The 19,045-nt window shown below is 38.1% G+C and overlaps 2 protein-coding genes across 3 annotated transcripts in view; both read left to right on the top strand.

The window, feature by feature from the left end:
• Window positions 1-58: 58 nt before the first annotated feature.
• fan1 (FANCD2 and FANCI associated nuclease 1) lies at window positions 59-10,121 on the top strand. The gene is made up of 13 exons (XM_041794763.1): window positions 59-1,500; window positions 1,578-1,718; window positions 4,328-4,529; window positions 4,620-4,853; window positions 4,931-5,062; window positions 7,003-7,111; window positions 7,245-7,364; window positions 7,875-8,039; window positions 8,127-8,289; window positions 8,374-8,477; window positions 8,556-8,750; window positions 9,184-9,312; window positions 9,412-10,121. The coding sequence occupies exons 1-13, from the start codon at window positions 339-341 to the stop codon at window positions 9,547-9,549; spliced, it is 2,994 nt and encodes a 997-aa protein (XP_041650697.1). The 5' UTR covers window positions 59-338; the 3' UTR covers window positions 9,550-10,121.
• Window positions 10,122-11,520: 1,399 nt separating this feature from the next.
• The window catches only part of LOC121514982 (disintegrin and metalloproteinase domain-containing protein 10-like), a 29,297-nt gene continuing 21,772 nt past the window's right edge, over window positions 11,521-19,045 (top strand). For both annotated transcript variants that reach the window (XM_041795488.1, XM_041795486.1), the window contains exons 1-2: window positions 11,521-11,671; window positions 13,828-13,978. In XM_041795488.1, the coding sequence (XP_041651422.1) occupies window positions 11,605-11,671; window positions 13,828-13,978 (218 nt within the window). In that variant the 5' untranslated portion in view covers window positions 11,521-11,604. The remainder of the gene's footprint in view (window positions 11,672-13,827; window positions 13,979-19,045) is intronic.

The following is a 19,045-nucleotide window of genomic DNA, read 5'->3' as shown; positions in this document are numbered from 1 at the left end:
CGATTACTCAAACTTCAAAGACGCTCTGCGCTCTGTTGGTTGAGCCTGGGAAGCGGGATTGTTTTTGTTGCTGCTGTTCCTGTTAACAAATGACCCACCGGTATGTTAGCTTCCATTTTAGCCGCTGTCACTCCTTTTATACAAATGCTTTTAGCGTTTTCTTGCATACTAATAAAAATTGGATATTTTTAGGCGGTTGGCACAACTTGTGTTCAATTCTAAGTCGGCGTTAGCGTTTAAAGTAATCAAAAACCGTGGCATTACACGGATAGATCCTCGTTGAATAAGCAGGGAAGCCCCTGAAAAACGCATGAGTTTTCAACTTTCCTTACGTCGTCATGACCGAGAGAGCTACCAAAGACACAGCAAACAGGAGGCTATCATTGTCCAAGACCAAGAAGAAAGGAAGTGTTAAAGCTGGGATTTCTGCCAGTCCTGCTACCACATCTCCAATCACCTCGTTTTTCAGCAGCCAGCCTCCTCCTCGGCTTGCCTGCCCCCTGTGTGGCCGATTGGTACCAAGATTCAAGATCAATGAGCACATTGATTTACAATGTCAGAACTTTGAGAGAGGAGACAGCAGTGCAACCTCAGCAAGTGGTAGTGTTGTGCCAAACACCCAGCTGTCACCCAGAAGGAATCCTCCAAAATCCCCAGAGCTGAATCTAAGCAAGGAAGAAGAGGTGAAAGAGACCAGTACCAGCCCTTATTTTAAAAAGAATAACTGCCAGCACATACCACAGGAGCTGAGCAGTAATCGTGTGGTCAGGACGCTTGACCTGGGAAGTCTTGCCTCCAAGTTATCTAAGAAATGTCAAAAGGCACCTGAGAGCACAGTGAAAGAGGATTCAAATTCACAAACATTTACTGAAAAGGAGATATGCTCTTCTGAGACACTCAGCAACTCACAGAAAGAGAATTTGATTCAGAGTTTAGAATACAGAAAAGATTGTGTGACGGTCATTGACCTGACAGAAAGCAGCCCAAAGACTCCAAAAGCAGTGGAAAGTCTATCGTGTTCAGAGGAAGGACTCAAAGCAAATGAATCTAAATCAGTCCAAAAACGGATTACCCCAAAGCTGCACTCCTCTCCCTCTAAACTTGCAAAGAGAAAACCCTTCACTGGCCACAAATCTGTCTTTAGAAAGAAAGCAAAATATGATTACAAAAACAGAGAGCAGGATAATAATGTGTCTGGAAAAAAAGAAGAGACGACAGAAGCACACCTACCTCTTACCACCGCCACATGTGATCCTCCCCTGACTTCAGAGGAAACATCCCAGGAAAGTGCTGCAGTGATCAATAGTGATTCGCTCACAGATTCTGGTGCTGTGAACACTAAAAGTGACCAGGCTGTTGAGACCTCTCACCCCACATGGCTTCCCTACTACCTGCGTAACTTCCGCACTGTGCTCGAGGCTGTCCTGGAGAATGAGGATGATAGAGCACTGTTCGATGATCATGACATGTCAGTAGTGAATGCTTTTGAGAAGCTATCAGGTATGCACAAGTAATATCAACCAGCTGTTGTTAGATGTAAGTTAGATTTTGTCACTAATGTGTTTGTCTTCTTAAAGTCATGGGCCAGAAACTGTACGTGAGACTCTTCCAGAGGAAACTGAAGTGGCTTCAGGTGAATAAACTGGATTATGAAGAGATAAGCAGTGATCTGGGGCCTGTTGCACAGGAGCTTGTTCAAGCTGGTTTTCTACAGTCAGGTAAATGAATCCTGGTGATTGATTTTACATTTTGGAAGATCTTTTGGAGAGTCCATTTCTTAAAGTCATATCTTGGATTTTTATAAATCCAGATTTTTAAACTATATAAACTTAATAATTCTAGCAAAAGTCAAGCAATATTGTTACACCGAGGCAACAAAAATACTACATCTAGACAGGACTAGGCCCCAGCAAACCCAGAGAATGGGCCCTCCCCAGTTGTGATTTACTGATGGTATCAGTGTTTGTGTGTTGGATCAGTGGCATTGGTGCTAGCATCCTGGCTAACAGTTACCTCATTTTGGAGCAGAAAAGTGTGTCAAGCTATTATAGGGTCCTGATGTTAAAATTGTTTTTTTTTTTTTTTTGTGCCACTTTCCTTTTACCTATGTTTTGTGCCCATGTTTGCCACTGCATTTGCAACTTTTCAAATCAAATTTTCACACTTTTTACCCATTTTTTCCCCACATTTTTAACATATTTTCATTGCTTTTTTGCCCATTTTTACCACATAAACAGTTTTGCCACCTTCAATAGATTTTGCAACTTTTAAGATCCCATTTCACTATCTTTTAGGCCTATTTTTGCCACTTTTTAAACTCTTTCTGACACTATATCTACACGTTTTTACCACTTTGAACCAATTTTTCTGCCTTTCAGAAACCCAGTTAACCCAGTTTTACTACTGTTAACCCCTTTTCACTCTTTTTTTTTGCCCATTTTCCCACATTTCACTATTTGGTGTGCACATTTTTGTCACTCTAAACCATTTTTGCCTTTTTAACCCCTTTTTACAATGTTTCTGCCTGTTTTTCACCCATGTTTTCCCATCAACACAATTTTTGCCACTTTTAACCCATTAAAATGTAGTTATAAGAAAAAGGGCTAACATTTTAAAGAAGCCTATATACTGTGTCAGAAATAAATACATAAAAATAAATATAAATAGATAAATTAAGACGGGTTTCTTCAATAATTGGTTATTATTCAGTTAAAATAGTTAAATAAAAAAATTATCACATTAACTATACAATGGCAATAGCTCTCTCTTTTGCTTACAGCAGCTTTTGGCTTTGATGAAGATCTGTTGCTTTTTTAAACTATTATTATTAGTTTAGTATTTTTCAGTACTGTTGACTCAGAATTCTTAGAATTTGATGATGTCCAAAAGTATCTATATATATATATTTTTAACTTCGCTTCTTTACTATGCTGTTGAGTTTTGTTTAGGTTATGTTTTCAAGGTATAACCAGGAGACATCAATTATTTGAACTACTCTATTGCACTGTTTTTCTTTAGATAGTACTGCTGTTTACCAAAGGGGATGTAGGCAGTAGTGAAAGTGAGGACAAGATAGGAAACCGATCTGACATCTTATTAATCCCTACCAGTGCATGCTAGGATAGGCAATACAAAATCTTTTCAGTCTTTACCAGTAAATGAGTGATTAGTTGGGTTTGCAAGTAAGAAAAGTCCCTAAAACAATTATGTTGTTAGCATATTTTCTTCCTCCATGACCAGTTTTGAATGTCTTTGCTTATATCCACCTTTTAACCTTTCGCTGCTGCTTACATGGTAACAGTAATTTTGCCAAATTCATCCATTTTTGCTTACTTGTTTTATCAAAAATCCTGCATGAAGCTTTTAGCTGGTTAGGAAACAAATAAAAAACAAAAGTGATACCATTATGTGACCTGCACAAGAAAATGTGATGATCAGCATAAAGACTGATTACATCTTTTTCTTTAATGCTTGACACAGTGTGGATGGGTACATTGACTAAACCACTTGGAAAGTAATGTCAGACTTCAAAGCTAAGCCATGATGTGCACAAACAAAAAGATGCCAGAAAGTAACACGGGGGAAGTGAGACAACTTTAAGGGAAAATGATTAAATAATTCCAAAAAGTGGGTTAAACATGTCCTAAATGGGTTAGAAAAAAAATTGCAGTGAAAGTTGTGAAAAAGAATTACAGAGTGGGGAAAATGGGTTGACAGAGGCAAATGAGGTCAAAATGTATTAAAAGTGGCAAACATGTTGCAAAAGGAGTTTGAGAAAGTAGTGAGAAGTAGTGGCAAAAATGGGTTAAAGGGTCAAGAAGTGTCAGAAATGGAAAAAGAGTGGCAAAACTTTTGCAAAAATAGCCAGATAGAGTGGTTAAAAGGGATCAAAAAGGGGCAAAAAGTGTTGAAAATGAGGTAAAGGTGGAAAAAATGTTGCATAATTGGGCAGAAAAGTAGTGAAAATTGGTTGAAAAGCGGCACAAAATAAATTCTTATGACACCAGAATCAAATTACAGCTTGACACCCTTTTCAGCTCCAAAATGAAGTAACTGTTTGGTGGGCACTAGCACCAGTGCGTCTTTTCCTTCCATGCATTGATATCATTAATAAATCACAACTGGGGATGGCCTATTCACTGGGTTTTTCAGGGGCCCAGCCAATTCTGTGGACAGGCCTACTTACACGACTGTACACGACAAAATCAAGTTTTTATAAAGTGTGATACAATACATCATGTTTGTAAAGTACATTTAAGGTTTAGTCAACAAACCTCAAAATGTGATTTTTGTTGTATATTCTTCTCTTTTGTTTTGTCAATCAAAGAGAGTGACCTTCAGGACTTAGGGGAAGCTCTGGATCTCCTTCCAGCACCTGAACTCAAATCTCTGGCCAAAACTTTCCACCTGGGTAACTCTGGGACTCAAAAACAGCAGCTAGTGGATGGACTTCTCCGTCTGAGCAAACAAAAGTCCCTGTTCTTTGTGACTAATGCACAGAACAATATTGGGGCTGTCATCCTGAAAAGGTGAAACATATGAAATAACATATTTTTTCTTTCTTTCGCATTAATATCTCTGCTTTAGTGATCTCATTCTTCTTCTCTCTACCCTGAAAGGGCAAGGCAGCTTGCTGGTTCCTGCGTGCGTCTGTGTCGTGGTCCCAGGGCCGTCTTTTCTCGCATCCTCCTTCTTTTCTCCTTAACAGACACTATGGATGAGGAGGAGATGGCAGCTGGTGGTCAGAACCAGCTTTTCACCATCCTACTGGTTAACACAGGACGCCTAGCTTTCCCAGATTACAAAGTACAGCGTGAGGCAAAGGTGTTCCTGGACAGGGACGATCTTATCAGGTGAGGGTCAAACGGAAGAGTTGATTTACGTTTGTTTTACCAGGAATGCATACTAATTTTTCCATCTATTACACTAGATATGAAGCCTCCATGCGAGCCCTGCTAGAGATCGTCTCAGCTATGCAGGGAGGTCAGTGGGAAGAGGCCATGGAGCTTTATTCTGCTGCCAAAAATATCTGGCTGGAGCTGAGGCAGAACCATGACCTCAGGTGACAGATCTATTAATTTGCTTCTTGTGTCTAACAGAGATACATGCTTCTTGGATATAATTCAAAGTAACACTAGGCAACTTTCAGACACTGCAAGTGTCTTTGAGACTGAGAGCAGTAGACAAGTGGTGATAAACCTCCACAAACAAAATTCCAAAAAAGTTGGGATGTGTGGAATGCTATAAACAATACAGTGATTTGTAAACCTTTTAACATATATTCAGTTACAGATAGCACAAAGACAAGACATTCATTGTTCAAACTGACAAACTTTAAAAAATACTAGTAGACATAAATTCCGAATTTGATGCCTGCGACGTGTTGGGATAGGGACAAGTGGGGAATGCCTCACAAGCACAACATTCCACAGTTAAGTAAGTTAACTGGTCATGTAAAAAGTGCTAAACCAGGAAATTGCTGAAAAAGGAGATACCCAATGTAGATGAATTTATTGAACTGGTGCATAGCATATTTGTGATGGAAAGAATAACTTTTAACCTTGAGCACAAAAAGATTAATTTATCGATAATTGGCAAAAATGGATCACATGTGTCTGTACTCTCAGACCAGACTTTTTGTAAACTTGTCTTATTACCACAACATAGATTCTCTTTGTTTTTTCTAAATTACTCACCATTTTTTCTTTTCTAATTTCCTTTGTCAAGTTAAGTCTAAAAGGTCTTAATGTCTATAAGGTATTCAGTAAGAACAATCTCTGCATGTAGGGGCAAGGCTGAAAACCAACACTGAATGTCTGAAACCTCTGATTCCCTCAGGCAGCTCTGTATTAAAAACTGCCATAATTGTGTGATGGATATCACAATTTGGGCCCAGAAACACTTAGTAAAACCCTTGTCAGTTAAAACAGTATGTCACTACACCTACAAATACAAGTTAAGACTCTACCATGCAAAATGAAAGCATATATATCAACAACGTCCAGAAGTGCTGCAGACCTCTCCGGGCCCAAGCTCATCTGGGATGGGCTGACCTAAAGTGGAAAAGAATGCTGTGATGACTCCCCTCTTTAAATTGTTTTTGGAAATAATGGCCATCAAGCCCTCCAAGCTCTGAAGGAAAAGTACCATACTTAAAATTATCAGAGGAAAGTTCAATAGCCAGCATCTGTGCTAGTGTTGGAGTGTATTGGTGCCCATGGCATGGGTAACTGTGGATTTACTATTAATACTAAGAGGTATATAAATGGTTTTGGAGCATTGTATGCTTCAATCCAGATGACGTCTTTTTCGGGGACATCCCTGCTTCTTCAAGCAAGACAATGCCAAGCCACCTTCCTCATGAGTTACAATAGCATGGTGTCACAGTAAAAGCATGCAAGTGCTAGATTGGTCAGACCTGTCTCCCATTAGAAAATGTATGGTGAGAAGTCCAAAATATGACAATGGCACCCCTGCACTGCTGAGCAACAAAGATGTACATCAAGGAATAATGGGAAGAAAAATTTGACTTTAAATACTTCAGCAAGAAATAAAGGCTTGAAATACTTCACTTTATGTGTAACAAGTCTACATATGGTTTTCACTTTCAGAAACAAGTGACAAAAAATATTGAACTTTCTCATGATATTCTAATTTTTTTAAGATGCACTAGTATTAGTTTGAACATTAAACATCTTGTCTTGGTGCTTTATTTAGTTGAATATAGGTTTTAAATGATTAGCAAACCCCTGTATCTTTTAGCATAAGTTGGCAGTTTTTTTGGAATTGAGGATTGCATTAATGAAGTATGTCTGAGCCTCTGAACTACATATGAATAAGCCGTATATCAAGACAAACCCTCATTCTGAAAGCTGTAAACAGAGTGCTTTTTGTGAAGTCATTTCATCCAGAATATATTTACACCTGGATTATGTGACATTTGGTTTTTAATACTCATGTTGCATTTTAAGCCCTTTATAATAATATTATTGTATTGAATAGTCACCAGGAGCAGCTGCCTGTGTTCCTGCGCAGTTTCACCACAGGTTGGGCCTACACTCGCATCTTATCCAGAGGGGTGGAGATCTTGCAGAGGCTACGACGCTATGAGGTTTGTTTGTTTGTTTGATTTTGTTTTTATCTATCTAATTTGCTCACTGTTACTAAAAATGTTGCATATTTAAATTCCAATTGTGTGTTATAAACAAAGATCAATTGTGTTATTGGTCTACTTTTTTATCCAGGAAGCAATAGAGGAACTTCAATCCCTGCTGTTGCAGTCGATCTACTGTCCTGATAGTCGAGGACGATGGTGGGACAGACTGGCACTAAACCTTCACCAGCACCTGAAAAAACCTGAGCAAGTGAGGACGCTTAAACTGAAATCCTAGTGGTGTATTTGTCAAATAACTTGTAAAAAATCTCATTACACTTACTATTAGCCATTTTCACTTGAAAAATCCAGATAAACATCTTATTTCAGGATATAACTAGCAAAAATAAAGTCTGAATTGCTCATCAGATAAAGTGCCTCCTGGCGCAGCATGGAGTTTTACTTATTGCTTTTAAATGAGATTTTTCAAGGACTTCAGATACTCAAGTAAATTATTTCTGCTGCATTAGCAGACATTTTAGCTTTTCCCTAGAAATTCAGACCTTTTCTTTTTGCTTTTGTATCTTTAAATAAGATGCTTTTCTGCACAGGTATACTGTAGTTTACAGTACATGCAATGAGATATTTTATACTAGATTTTTGACAAGTAAACCTGTTAGAATTTATTTTTGAAATATAGCTGTCTTTGGTATTAACTATATGTTCAACTTTGTGCTCACTTATGGCTGTCTTATTTTCACAACTTTTCTATTGATCCTAGGCCATTAGTGCTATCAGAGATGGGCTGTCAGACCCTTTAGTGCGAACTGGACATAAACTCTCCCTTCATCAGAGAGCTGTAAGGATGAAAGAGTCCGCCAGCTTCAAGAAATATCGCCTACGACTGAAAGAACTGCCCAGTGTTCATGTCCAAGATGTCAGACATGTGAGTTTTGCACATGTCTAAATATAAACTGATGCATGTATGTAGAATGATGTTTTAAAGATTGAATGTTTCTACTTTTGCATGCAGGTGACTATCCGTGGACAGCTGTTCCCCCATGAAGGAGGCACTGGAAAATCTAGGTTTCTTTTACCATCAAATGGAGAGGGAGATGAGGGTGCTAATGCTACTGTAATATGCTCAGTGGAAGAGCTGTCTTTAGCACATTATCGTCAGCAAGGCTTTGACCAAGGTAAGCTGATTTCCCACACCTATAAAAAATATCTACACTTCCTTTTATCACCTTTACATTGATTTCTCATTGTAAATGCATCAGGAATCCATGGAGAAGGCTCAACTTTTTCAACACTGTTTGCTCTTCTACTGTGGGACATCATTTTCATGGAGGGGATTCCTGATGTTTTCAGAAATCCATACCAGGTAAGCTTTGCTTTACCTTCATTTAAGCCATTTATCTGTGCATTTCTATCATTTTAAATCATCTTCCTTTCTCCTCAGACATGTCCACTGGATTTTTACACCGACTGTTTCTATGAGAACAGAAAAGAGGTGATCGATTCTCGTGTGCAGTTAATTAGTGAGGCATCCTCTGAGACTCTGCATGACATGATGGAAAATGTCTGGACCCCTCAGGAGGGTAAAGTGTGTTCATTGGTCAACTGGGAACGATTCTCATCCCTTCAACAGGCACAGGTACTTCCTGTCACTCTCACGTACATAATCAGATGCATAGAACGTCTGTAAAATGTAAAGGAAGTCCAAAAGCATGGCTTTAAATTTAAACTTGACAAGGATAAACATGTCTTATGTTGATTGGTAACTGAGGCTACTTTTCACAATGCTTTACACTGGACTTAATTTTATCACGAGGGAAAGAAATCTAAAATTATTCAAGACAGTGCAGTCCAAAACAAGCCCTCCAATCACTACAACTGGGACTTAAAACATGTATTTAAGTCACTACCTCTTTATATCCGTACATGATATTTGTAATCTAAAAGCTGCTCTGTAATATTTTCTACATCTTTTTTCATTTTGGTATGCTGAGATTTAAGATTGGGCTTACATGTGTTACTAAAGCTTCTGAAATAATTGTGACAAAACCACTTTGACACTCTGTTTGCAGTCCCTGGTTTCATGCTTGGGAGGAGCTTTCTTAGGAGGGGTAATAGCAAGGATGTCAAAGGACTTCAGACACTGCCGTGGAGGTCTGCCTGATCTAGTGGTGTGGAACACTTCAAACAACACATACAAGGTGAAATAATGTCAAATTCTGCCCTTGTAATTTGAAATTTTCTACATGATTAATTCTTCACTGTTCAGTGTGAGATGAAATGTGTTATTATTGTTGTAGCTGGTGGAGGTGAAGGGGCCCAATGATCGATTGTCCCAGAAACAACAGATCTGGCTGGATGAGCTGCAGAAACTAGGAGCTGATGTGGAGGTGTGCCACGTGGAGGCCACTGGAGCCAGAGGAGCTCGTCTGGAATAAACAGACAGAAAATATGACTAATAAGACTTTGCTGCTAATTAATACTTGTGTGGTTGATATGAAAACATGTGCAGAAGCAGTTTATGAATAAATATCTGAATACTTTTTCTGATTCTGCTAATCTAGAACAGATGTTCAGAGTTTGTCTGAAGAAATGAATGCATTTTCCATGCATCACAGATTGAACTCTGCATGACTTTTGGAAATGTTATTGCAAGCCATTTAAATCCACTGCATTCATCGTGAAGAGGTGCATCATAACGAAGATGAGAACTCCCAGGATCAGAAATAGCTTGCTTACAGATCATCTGAGCTGATGCATGAGAGGAAGGGGATCTAACAACCACACCAAACTGATGGTGTTTTCCTTTGGAACGCTATGTTCTCTTGATCTTAGGTTGCCAAGCAACAGAAACTCACAATCGGTTGGCTGCTTATGAATTGGACAACTCTGTGAGTTTTTACTGTGCAACCAATTACTGTAGTAATTTGCCAATAAATCTACACTACTGTATGATAAATATCAGTTGCGTATAAAGACAGAATTAAAGGCTACAATAAATGATTATGCTCTTAATGACAGAAGTTGTATTTTTTTCCAATTAAACAAATGTTTGGTAAATAAATAGGGTTTATGCAGATCCTTGAGGAGTCTTAAATAGTCAGTTAATATATTCAAAATTTAAGGACATAAAAAGTCTTTAAAAATTGTTTTTTTTAGCAGTGAGAGGTCTTATATTTTAGAAGACCTGTCCTTATCCAATCTTTGTTTTTTAGCAAACATTATACAATTTTTATTGGCTTCCTTTAAAAAAATGTTTGCATGAACATTCTATAAAATTCAGTGCTACATATTCTGAATTTCATTAGGGAGGACCCTTGACCCCTCTCTGATTTTAACTGACTCACTTTGATTCAATAAACCTTGTTCTGTTGTGAAACACAGTCCACTTCTCAGTCATCTGGGCCACATAGTTGCCCACTTAAGAATCCTTGCTGCTAACCCTTACTTTAATAGGTCTTCCTTGACAAAAAAAAAAACTTTATTTTTCTTTTAATGGTCTAACTGTTTATAATCAGTTCAGCAAAAATGTGTTCTGAGAAATATCACCATATAACATATTGATTGAATAGAGGCTTTAATGATCCGGAAATATGAAATTTTATTTTGCCCCTATACCATTTAACATTTCATGGATAGTTCATTGGATTAGAACATTTAGCCAAGGTCTGGTAAATGTAGAAATCTCATGCCTTTCTTTTTATCTTTATTTATTTATTTTTTTACTGTTTACTGTGCAAAAAGTGGTGTTACATTTTCTCAGATCAGGTCTTAAAAGTCTGAAACTTGATTTTTAAAAGTGTGTAGGAACCCTGACAGAACATGAGAATTTTAGAGCCAAATATATCATCTTTAATGACCTTGCTCATATATTCTGACCAAAAGACACCCCCAAAATTGTTCAGAGCTGCTCAAGCTTTGCATCAAAACAAAAAAGCAATAGATTGTCAGATGTTAGCTACTTTAATTCTATTACATAAAATGTAATTCCACCAAATAAATCATTCACTATACCGTAATAATACAATAATGTAGGGAGTGTTGAATTGGATAGTTGTATGGGTAGATTTCAGACTTAGAAAAAAAAAAAGATTTGGCAGATAGTGACTGGTGAGGTTGAATTGTATATAAAAGTAACTGCAAGACTCTTGTATTTTAATTATTTGATTTCTTACCAAACTAAAACCTTAAAAGACAGCTTTGGCACTCTTCTTCACTGTGTTTTAAAGTGGCTCTGAAACAGAAAAAAAAAATTAATTCCCTTCATTACATTACACCCAGTAATGTTTGATGCTGTGCATGGTCGTGCTGTAATGTATGCAGGCCTTTATCGTGGATGCATTTGGGGGAAGGGATGCCCAAGCTGTGCGGCGTCTGACGTCACGACGCAGGAGAGAGGAGGCGATGAGAGGAGGAAGGTGCAATAAACACACAGGGCGTCTGCGCCTATATAAGTAGGACAATAAAGTGAAATCGGCATCAATGCTCTAACAATGGATTTGGCAGATATGCTTCTTCTTAAAGTTTTTCTCATCGTGTACTTACTAAACGACACCCAAGGTGAGTGAGGCGTTTTCAGTGAAAACCTTTGAAGTTATGTTGAATTCATGAAGCGGTGGCAGAGAGCAGCAGAAAGGCTGATAGCCTTGTAGCTAACAGAAGGGATCAGCAGCGGGGCCTGCTTGTTATGAAGAGGACTGCACCCTTTTTGCCGTATTAGTTCTAGCTTACAAATTATACGAGGCGTAAAAGTCGACTTTTATTTGTGCAGTTCATTAAAATAATCTTATATTGCGGAGTTATTTCCATGTGTTGTCACCGTCTTTATTGTCAGCCTTGGCTCGGTTTTGTTGTTATCGTGTGAATAGCGCCGACAGCCATTGTTATGAGAAGACGGGGATGCCGACTCGGTTAACGGACCGCTAGCTTTGTGCTAGCTAACGGTTTAGCAGCTAACGGAACGGTTTTCGTCCAAAATATTAAAAGTGGCTGTTCAAATTATGTAAACTAAACAGTATGTGTGGTTGCGAATTAAATGACACAAGTTTTCAGGTTTGCTATGTTATTTTTGTTCCCGTGTTTGTCATAGCCGATGCTGTGTCCTGTGCTGTTATCGCTAATATGTAATTTAACGTGGTAAGCGGCAGTTACTTTTTATTTGAAGTATTTAAAATATCGCGATACTTATTGTAGCGAAGTTTCCTCTCAATAAAATTCTATAGAATAGTGGGTTGTTTATATATGGCATCATGTAATTACCACTTACCTCTACATGGCTAATGGATGTATTATCGGAACTAAACTAGCTATATAGGACTCAAATTTCAGTCTTAAAACGTCTCTGTTGGTGATATGGTCCATACTTTCTTTTGGCATTCATAGTGTTTTTAATCCTGAGATGGATTTCATGTCAAACTGTCAACAGTAGAAGTCTCAACTTTTCACACAACAAGGCTGTTAAACGTGATAAAATGTAAATGAAGTGATGCATATGGTGGTAATGTGCTGTTTTGGGTAGTTTAAATAATCAAATGTTGTTTTGTGGGGGGTTTGAGTGTTTGTAAGCAATGAATGGTGACAGGAACATGGGAAGTGTTGAGTATTGTATTTGCTGTAGGTAGTTTAGAAATCAGAACCTTTCCTAACTGTCGTTACCTTCTTTTAAATATTGACTGTCCCACTAAAATATTTAATGTCACCACTTTAATATTTCATTATTCACATGAACAAGAAACTCACAGAAGACTGGTCTACTTAAGCATCTATGTTATATACTAAGACACAGAATCTTGTAATTTATGGCTCACTAGTCATGCAGTAATTATGTATCAGAAGGTACAAATTACTGCATTCACTGAAAGTACTCTCTTTTGGTGTACATGCTATGTGAGTAGAGAGATTATTTTTTCAGATACACCCATTCACCCAGAATACTGTGTAAACATCAAAAACAAATCTACTTTCAGGTGGGCCTTAGTCCTCTTACAAAATTATTGTTTTCATGCAAGCCTTTGAGTGTGAAGCAGTTGGTGAAATGGGTGGAGGTGCTTGAGAATATTTTCCTCAGAGCCCACCACCCACTCTTCTGGTGGCTAAATAATAATGCTGTGACGCTGGGGGCTGTTGTTGAGCACAGCTCCAGAACTAGCATCCATTTGACTTAAATGGATTTAGCTGAATTTTAAAACACAGACTCTACATGTATGCTGTCAGTGTCTATTAATGCTGTCAGATATCTGCCACCATCATCCGTTTTGTGTGTTTGACTTACAATAAAAATGTATTAAGGCAAAGTTATTTATTCTGATAAACTTGGCTGTTACACTCTGCCAAAAGAGTCAAAATAAAGTATGGTGTGCTTCAGTTCAGCTCCCATCTGCTAAGATTAATGAATGCAGCAGACAAACAGTGTTGTTAAAGCCATGCATTTGTTTTTTATTTTAGCAGAAGTTTAGAAATATACATTTGTGTTGTTTATTTTTTTTATTTTGGCTTGCTATGATGTGAATTTAATAAATGATGAATAATTAATGGAGGCTCTGTGTGCACACACATTTCTTTAGAAGCATATACATATTCAGTTATAACCTGGAATGAATAATTGATTATACATCTGAGATTACTGTGTTTTATTATGCTTTTAGAAGGATCTGTGATATGTTAAGCTGTACTGTTCTTTTAGTTAATAACAGGAGTTTCTCTGTTTTTTCACACAGGACACTATAGAAATCCCCTGAACAAGTACATCCTTCACTATGAAGGCCTGTCCTACGACACAGAGCTTGTGCACAGCAAGCATCAGAGGGCCAAGAGAGCGCTGTCTCATGAAGACTCTTTCCTTCATTTAGATTTTCATGCCCATGGAAGGTTTGTCACACTTTTTTATTCTTTCATATTAACCCTGAAGGAAAACTTTGTCGAGTCTTTGTCCCTACTATAACTATGGCAGAGACTTGCACAGTGATTGAATGCTGTTTACACATGTTTTTTGATTCATAGTCATGGGATTCCCACTTGTTGTTCTTTTGTCTACTTTGGAGCAAAAAAAAACAGTCAAAAATATGAGTCAATTCTGTCTTCCCTGCTTACACATGAGAATGCTGGTGTGAAGCTACAGTATACTGAAATGTCTATGTAAATTTAAAAAAAATCACAACTCGTATGCGATGCATTTTTAAGTTGAGTTCCTACATTACTTCAGATATTTTACAACGGTTTTCAAAACCAGAGAAATTCCTGATTTTTAGAATTGTAACGGGACGTGTCTTCTTCTGGTGGCTGCTATCAGTTGCCACTAGGGGTGCACCGATTGCAATTTTTTGGCCAATACTGTTTTTTTTTTAATAACTGACAGCATACACCTTCAATGTTCCAATCTTATTTTATTGAAAAACATTGAACAATACCCATGAAACAATATAAACTTGTTGTTTTAACTGCACATGAGGTAGTTCTCTCAAATATAAATTAAAAGTTTAGAGCATTTCTGTCCAAACTACTAAATTATATCAGTTCCTTTAGTCTTTCATTTTTCACATTTTAGTAGGTAGAAGTAGATAAGATCGGTGGATAAGATCGGTTTCGTATGTAAGTATCGGCCGATCACCGATCCCCCCAAATTAAGGAAATCAGCGCCGATCGATCGGTGCACCCCTAGTTGCAAGTCCAATCGCCCAAACTGACCCCGGCTGATGCCCCCCCTCACTTGCACCCACTAGGCATTTCCAGGTTGGGTCATGATGAGACTCCCTGCTGAGTGTGCCAACCTCTGTGACTAACTTCTTGTTTTGATTTGAAGACTCTGTTCATCAAAGTTGCACTCCTGGGGACAAGTGCACCAGCTCGTTGTACGCCTGGGGTTAACGTCATGCCCGAAGTTAGAACCAGAGGTTACGACTGACTTAAAGTTCCACCCTATGCACCATTTGGATTTAAGCTCTGTTTGAGTCATGCCTGGGTGTAACTCTTATGTCTAGGATGGAGTAGGTGTAACTTTATTAAGTCAACTAATATGCTGTGAATGGGAAGTGAACTGTGGTCATCATAAAATGAAGGAAACATGATGGAAGCAAATGTTTATCAATGAATAGGCATGAGGATGAGAGAGAAATCTGTGACTGGACAATGGACATAGACTGTCACCTGATGAAAAGAGCTTGTTAGCAGATGAGCTCTGTTTGAATAACAGAGTAATACTCTCTAATTATGCTACAAGATGTGACACTGGGGTGATGTGAAACAGATCTGTCCCTGCCCTGCAGGTGCTGATTCTCTCCCTTTCTCACTCAGTAGGCTGTGTTATAATCATCCATTTAAAAAACAGTGATAAAGTATTCAGTAAATAAATGTGTGAGGTACCAATTTGATTGAAGAAACTCTTGATTTAAGACAGTGGAGCAAGCGCAAGGGGTGTTTTAAATCATGTGTGAAACACTTTGATATTTATCAGCAACAACATTTAGGTTAAAAAGAAGTGTTTTTTTTTTTTTTGCTTAACAAAGAGATTTTGACTTTTTTTTATATTCTAGTTTGATAGAAGTTAGAACTGTAGGGAAGTGTGTTTCTCTGCAACCCTCACCTTTCAGCGAACGTTCACACAAACACACATGATAAGACCAGATGTACCAACTACTGCTCTATGCTGTGAATGGTGCATTTGGTGTAAAGTTAATACTGGTGGTTGGTTGTAGCTACGTTGGCCATAGAAAATTAGTATCCCAGCATGCCTTGCAAGAAACATCATGACCCCAGAAGAGCACTATTTACAGCTTATCTTTGTCATATTGTGAAATTTGGAGGTGAAACCAAAACATCAGTTAACTGTTCAGTAAACCTATGGTGTGCCATTTTTAATGAACAGAGTCCTTAATTCAGAACAAGACTTAAACTGCAGAGATTGGGGAGCAGCCAGCGAGGCAATGAGCTGTCCAGCATGTCGTTTTTTACATGAGACAAATAAATCGGCACCAATGACAACGTGTTGCTATGGCTACACAGACGCCAAGCGAGGTATCGACATGTATTTGACTGTATTAAATCACATATAAATCTGTATATCATTACGCTCTATGCCACTTACTGCCTTTGGTTCACAAGTTGGTCCGCTTTGCTTTCACACCTCAAACGAACTGCACCAGGGTTTGGAAGCAGGCCAAGACCCCCTGTTTTCAAGTGGACCAGAGTCCGCTTGTTTGGTCCACACCTGAGTTCGTTTGAGCTTTCACACCACTCCAAACAAACCAGACTATCCGGGAAAATGGACCAGAGTTCGTTTAAAGTGGATCAAAAATCTCTGGTGTGAATGTGCCCTTAGTCAAAGACAATTTAACTCTTGGAACTGTGGCCAATCAAAATCAGGAAAGGGGAGAGAAACTGATCTGACTCATCCTTTTAAGGGTAAAGTTTCCAGGACTACAGCTGCTGCCTGTGTCAGGACAGGATCCCTTTTCTCAGGGATATTTCCTTTAGAAAAAGAAAAACGAAACACACAGCAAATGCTGTCACAGATACTACTGAGGAAGGCAGAAGTCAACCTCTATAATCCAGTAACAAGGAATGACTATAAGGAGGCACTTTGAAACTGAGGTTGTTGGTGCCACAAGAACTTACTGTGGGCATAAGGCCTAAGGCACAACTTTGATTAGCCCCCCAAAAGTCACCATGCTTTAGGTAAATTATCTTTTGACAGCAACTAAATAACAAATAAAGCAACAAATAAAAATAGGTAATTAACAGTTAATTAATATGATCATGGTTAAACTATTTTAGGCTTTCTATGCATTTATATAACACTATCAGAAAAAATGGGATGTGCCATTATATTGTTGAGTATTATGACAAATGAAGTGGAATAAATAGACTGGTATTAAAGCAACAATATTAGCTTTAGCTATGTCTGTTTTCTAAATGTTTTACCTGAATCCAGAAAGCTTTTTTTCACCATTTAAAGGAACCAGTTGATCTGAGGGAAGCTGATAGCTAGATTGAGTATCCTTTGACTGTTTTTATGGTGTGGAAGAGCAGCTGTATTATGTAGGCCTCCAATCAACGAGGGAAAATTAGACACTCAGTGGGAGAGCATTGCTTGTTTTCAAAAATTAACACTTAGTTAAAGTGATTATTTTAGACTTTGGGGTCGTGTTTATTGCAAATGCTCATATTGTGATAATAATTAACTTGCAATTTATTTTGCTACTCTTGTAAAGATAACCCAATTATATGGACAATCATCAAAAGCTTGACTGATAAAAAAAATTCAGGCTAAGGATGGGAAAATAAGTAGGAAGAGGATATAATGTTTGCATTCAGTTTTTAGTGGATGACATTATTTTGCACGGTCACTGAAAAACATATCCGTAATTGTGCAGAGTTGATTTGTTCTGATTCTTGTCACAATCTTACAACAGGCCAGGTGACATGGGTATTGTGATGGAGTGTGTGAGATTTAGGCCTGTTTGTGTACACTTGATACCTGGGTGGGAACCCCCTCTAGGTAAAGAAGACAGGTGAATCCATACATTTGAGGCCTGTGATGGTCTTTCATCCAGTATTTTGAAGTGTTGTTCTTGTTGTTGATAGAAAATCTCTACGCTCTCCATGACAAAGTCAAGACCATCTGGCTAGAAGCTTGGCGAAGGCTGTTCATGGTCCTGCCTGTAGCAGGGCCTGCTGTTCCCAAACACTGATGTTGCTTAAAAGGGAAGAGAATGATGAGAGCTGAGCAAACAAACAAACGGACAGAAGATGTCTGTTCTTTTGAAAAGCTAGAATGTGTCAGCTGCTTTTCCTCTGAATTTATGACAAACAGGAGACACAACCGCAAGTTCTTCCATTTAATTTGCTGCACCACATCCACATCCATCTCCCTCTCTCTCTGTTTTTGTGTACTAGTGTGTTCTGTGATAGAATTTCAATGTACCAATACCCCCTTTCCCCTGAGATTAAGTCAAAGCAGAATCCAACTGTGTTTCAATAAGTTCTGTGCACATTCACAGCCAGATTTGTGTGCCAGCACGTCCAGTTTAACCATATATATCTTGTCAAAATGTAGAGGTCTTTGTTTTCTCGAGTTAATTAAACTGCTTAGACTGACCCACATTTAAGCATCTTGCACACATTACAAGCATACAATAAGAGCACTGTGTAGGTGTTACATGAAACCCAAGGTTTTACTGTAACATCTTTGTTTTTCTGCCATATGTAACGCAATACAAAACTGCATTGTTCCAAGATGTCCTGATTTTTTTGTTCCCTGTCTTGCTTGCTGATAAAGACTGCAGTTCTCCTTGTGCAACAGAAACAGTTTAGATTTTTTTCTCTCTATCAAGCTATGCCCTTCATTTGCATTCTGCTTTTTCTCAATTGCTTGGCAAATATTGCTTACCTCCCAAAGTGAAGTAAATTCATATGCACAGCCAAATCCATAGGCACAAACTATGTGACATGAATAATATTAGCAGACAGTTTGGGGACATCTCTCAATATAGATACACAGTGTACTGTAGAATGAAAAAGCAACCAGGATGGACTTTATTAAATGGATACTGTTTTAGATTTGAAAATCAAATTAACTGCCACCTCGTAAGGGGATTTTTTTCTGTGCAGAGTTCCATGCCATTTTGCACCTGTATGGCTATTCAAATTGTATCTGATAATTCTCTGAAACCTAACTTTCAATAACTTTTAAGCCATTATTTTGCATCGTAATGGTCAATCATTTGTAGTGCAGACTGTACAATCTGATATTTTATTGATCCATAGTATTAAAAAGGACTGAATGTTTTTTGAATACTACAAATTTCCAGTCGGTCTTTTAAATATAAAGCTGCCAAAAGCCATTCACAGATGGGGAAGTACTGATAGTAAGTCCTTTTGGCATCTCATGAAGATTGAAAAGATATGTTCACAGTTTGTCTTAAATCAGAGGTGATAAGA

The sequence above is a fragment of the Cheilinus undulatus genome, linkage group 9 (genome assembly GCF_018320785.1).
Source record: "Cheilinus undulatus linkage group 9, ASM1832078v1, whole genome shotgun sequence".
NCBI classification, from domain to species: Eukaryota; Metazoa; Chordata; class Actinopteri; order Labriformes; family Labridae; genus Cheilinus; species Cheilinus undulatus.
This window is presented reverse-complemented; position numbering and strand designations above follow the sequence as displayed.

Bases quoted from the DNA above. Each gene is read 5' to 3' on its own strand.
- fan1 (XM_041794763.1), top strand. From the start codon at position 339: ATGACCGAGAGAGCTACCAAAGACACAGCAAACAGGAGGCTATCATTG. The intron at 4,530-4,619 runs GTGAAACATATG...CTACCCTGAAAG, and splicing joins GGGGCTGTCATCCTGAAAAG to GGCAAGGCAGCTTGCTGGTT. The intron at 4,854-4,930 runs GTGAGGGTCAAA...CTATTACACTAG, and splicing joins GACAGGGACGATCTTATCAG to ATATGAAGCCTCCATGCGAG.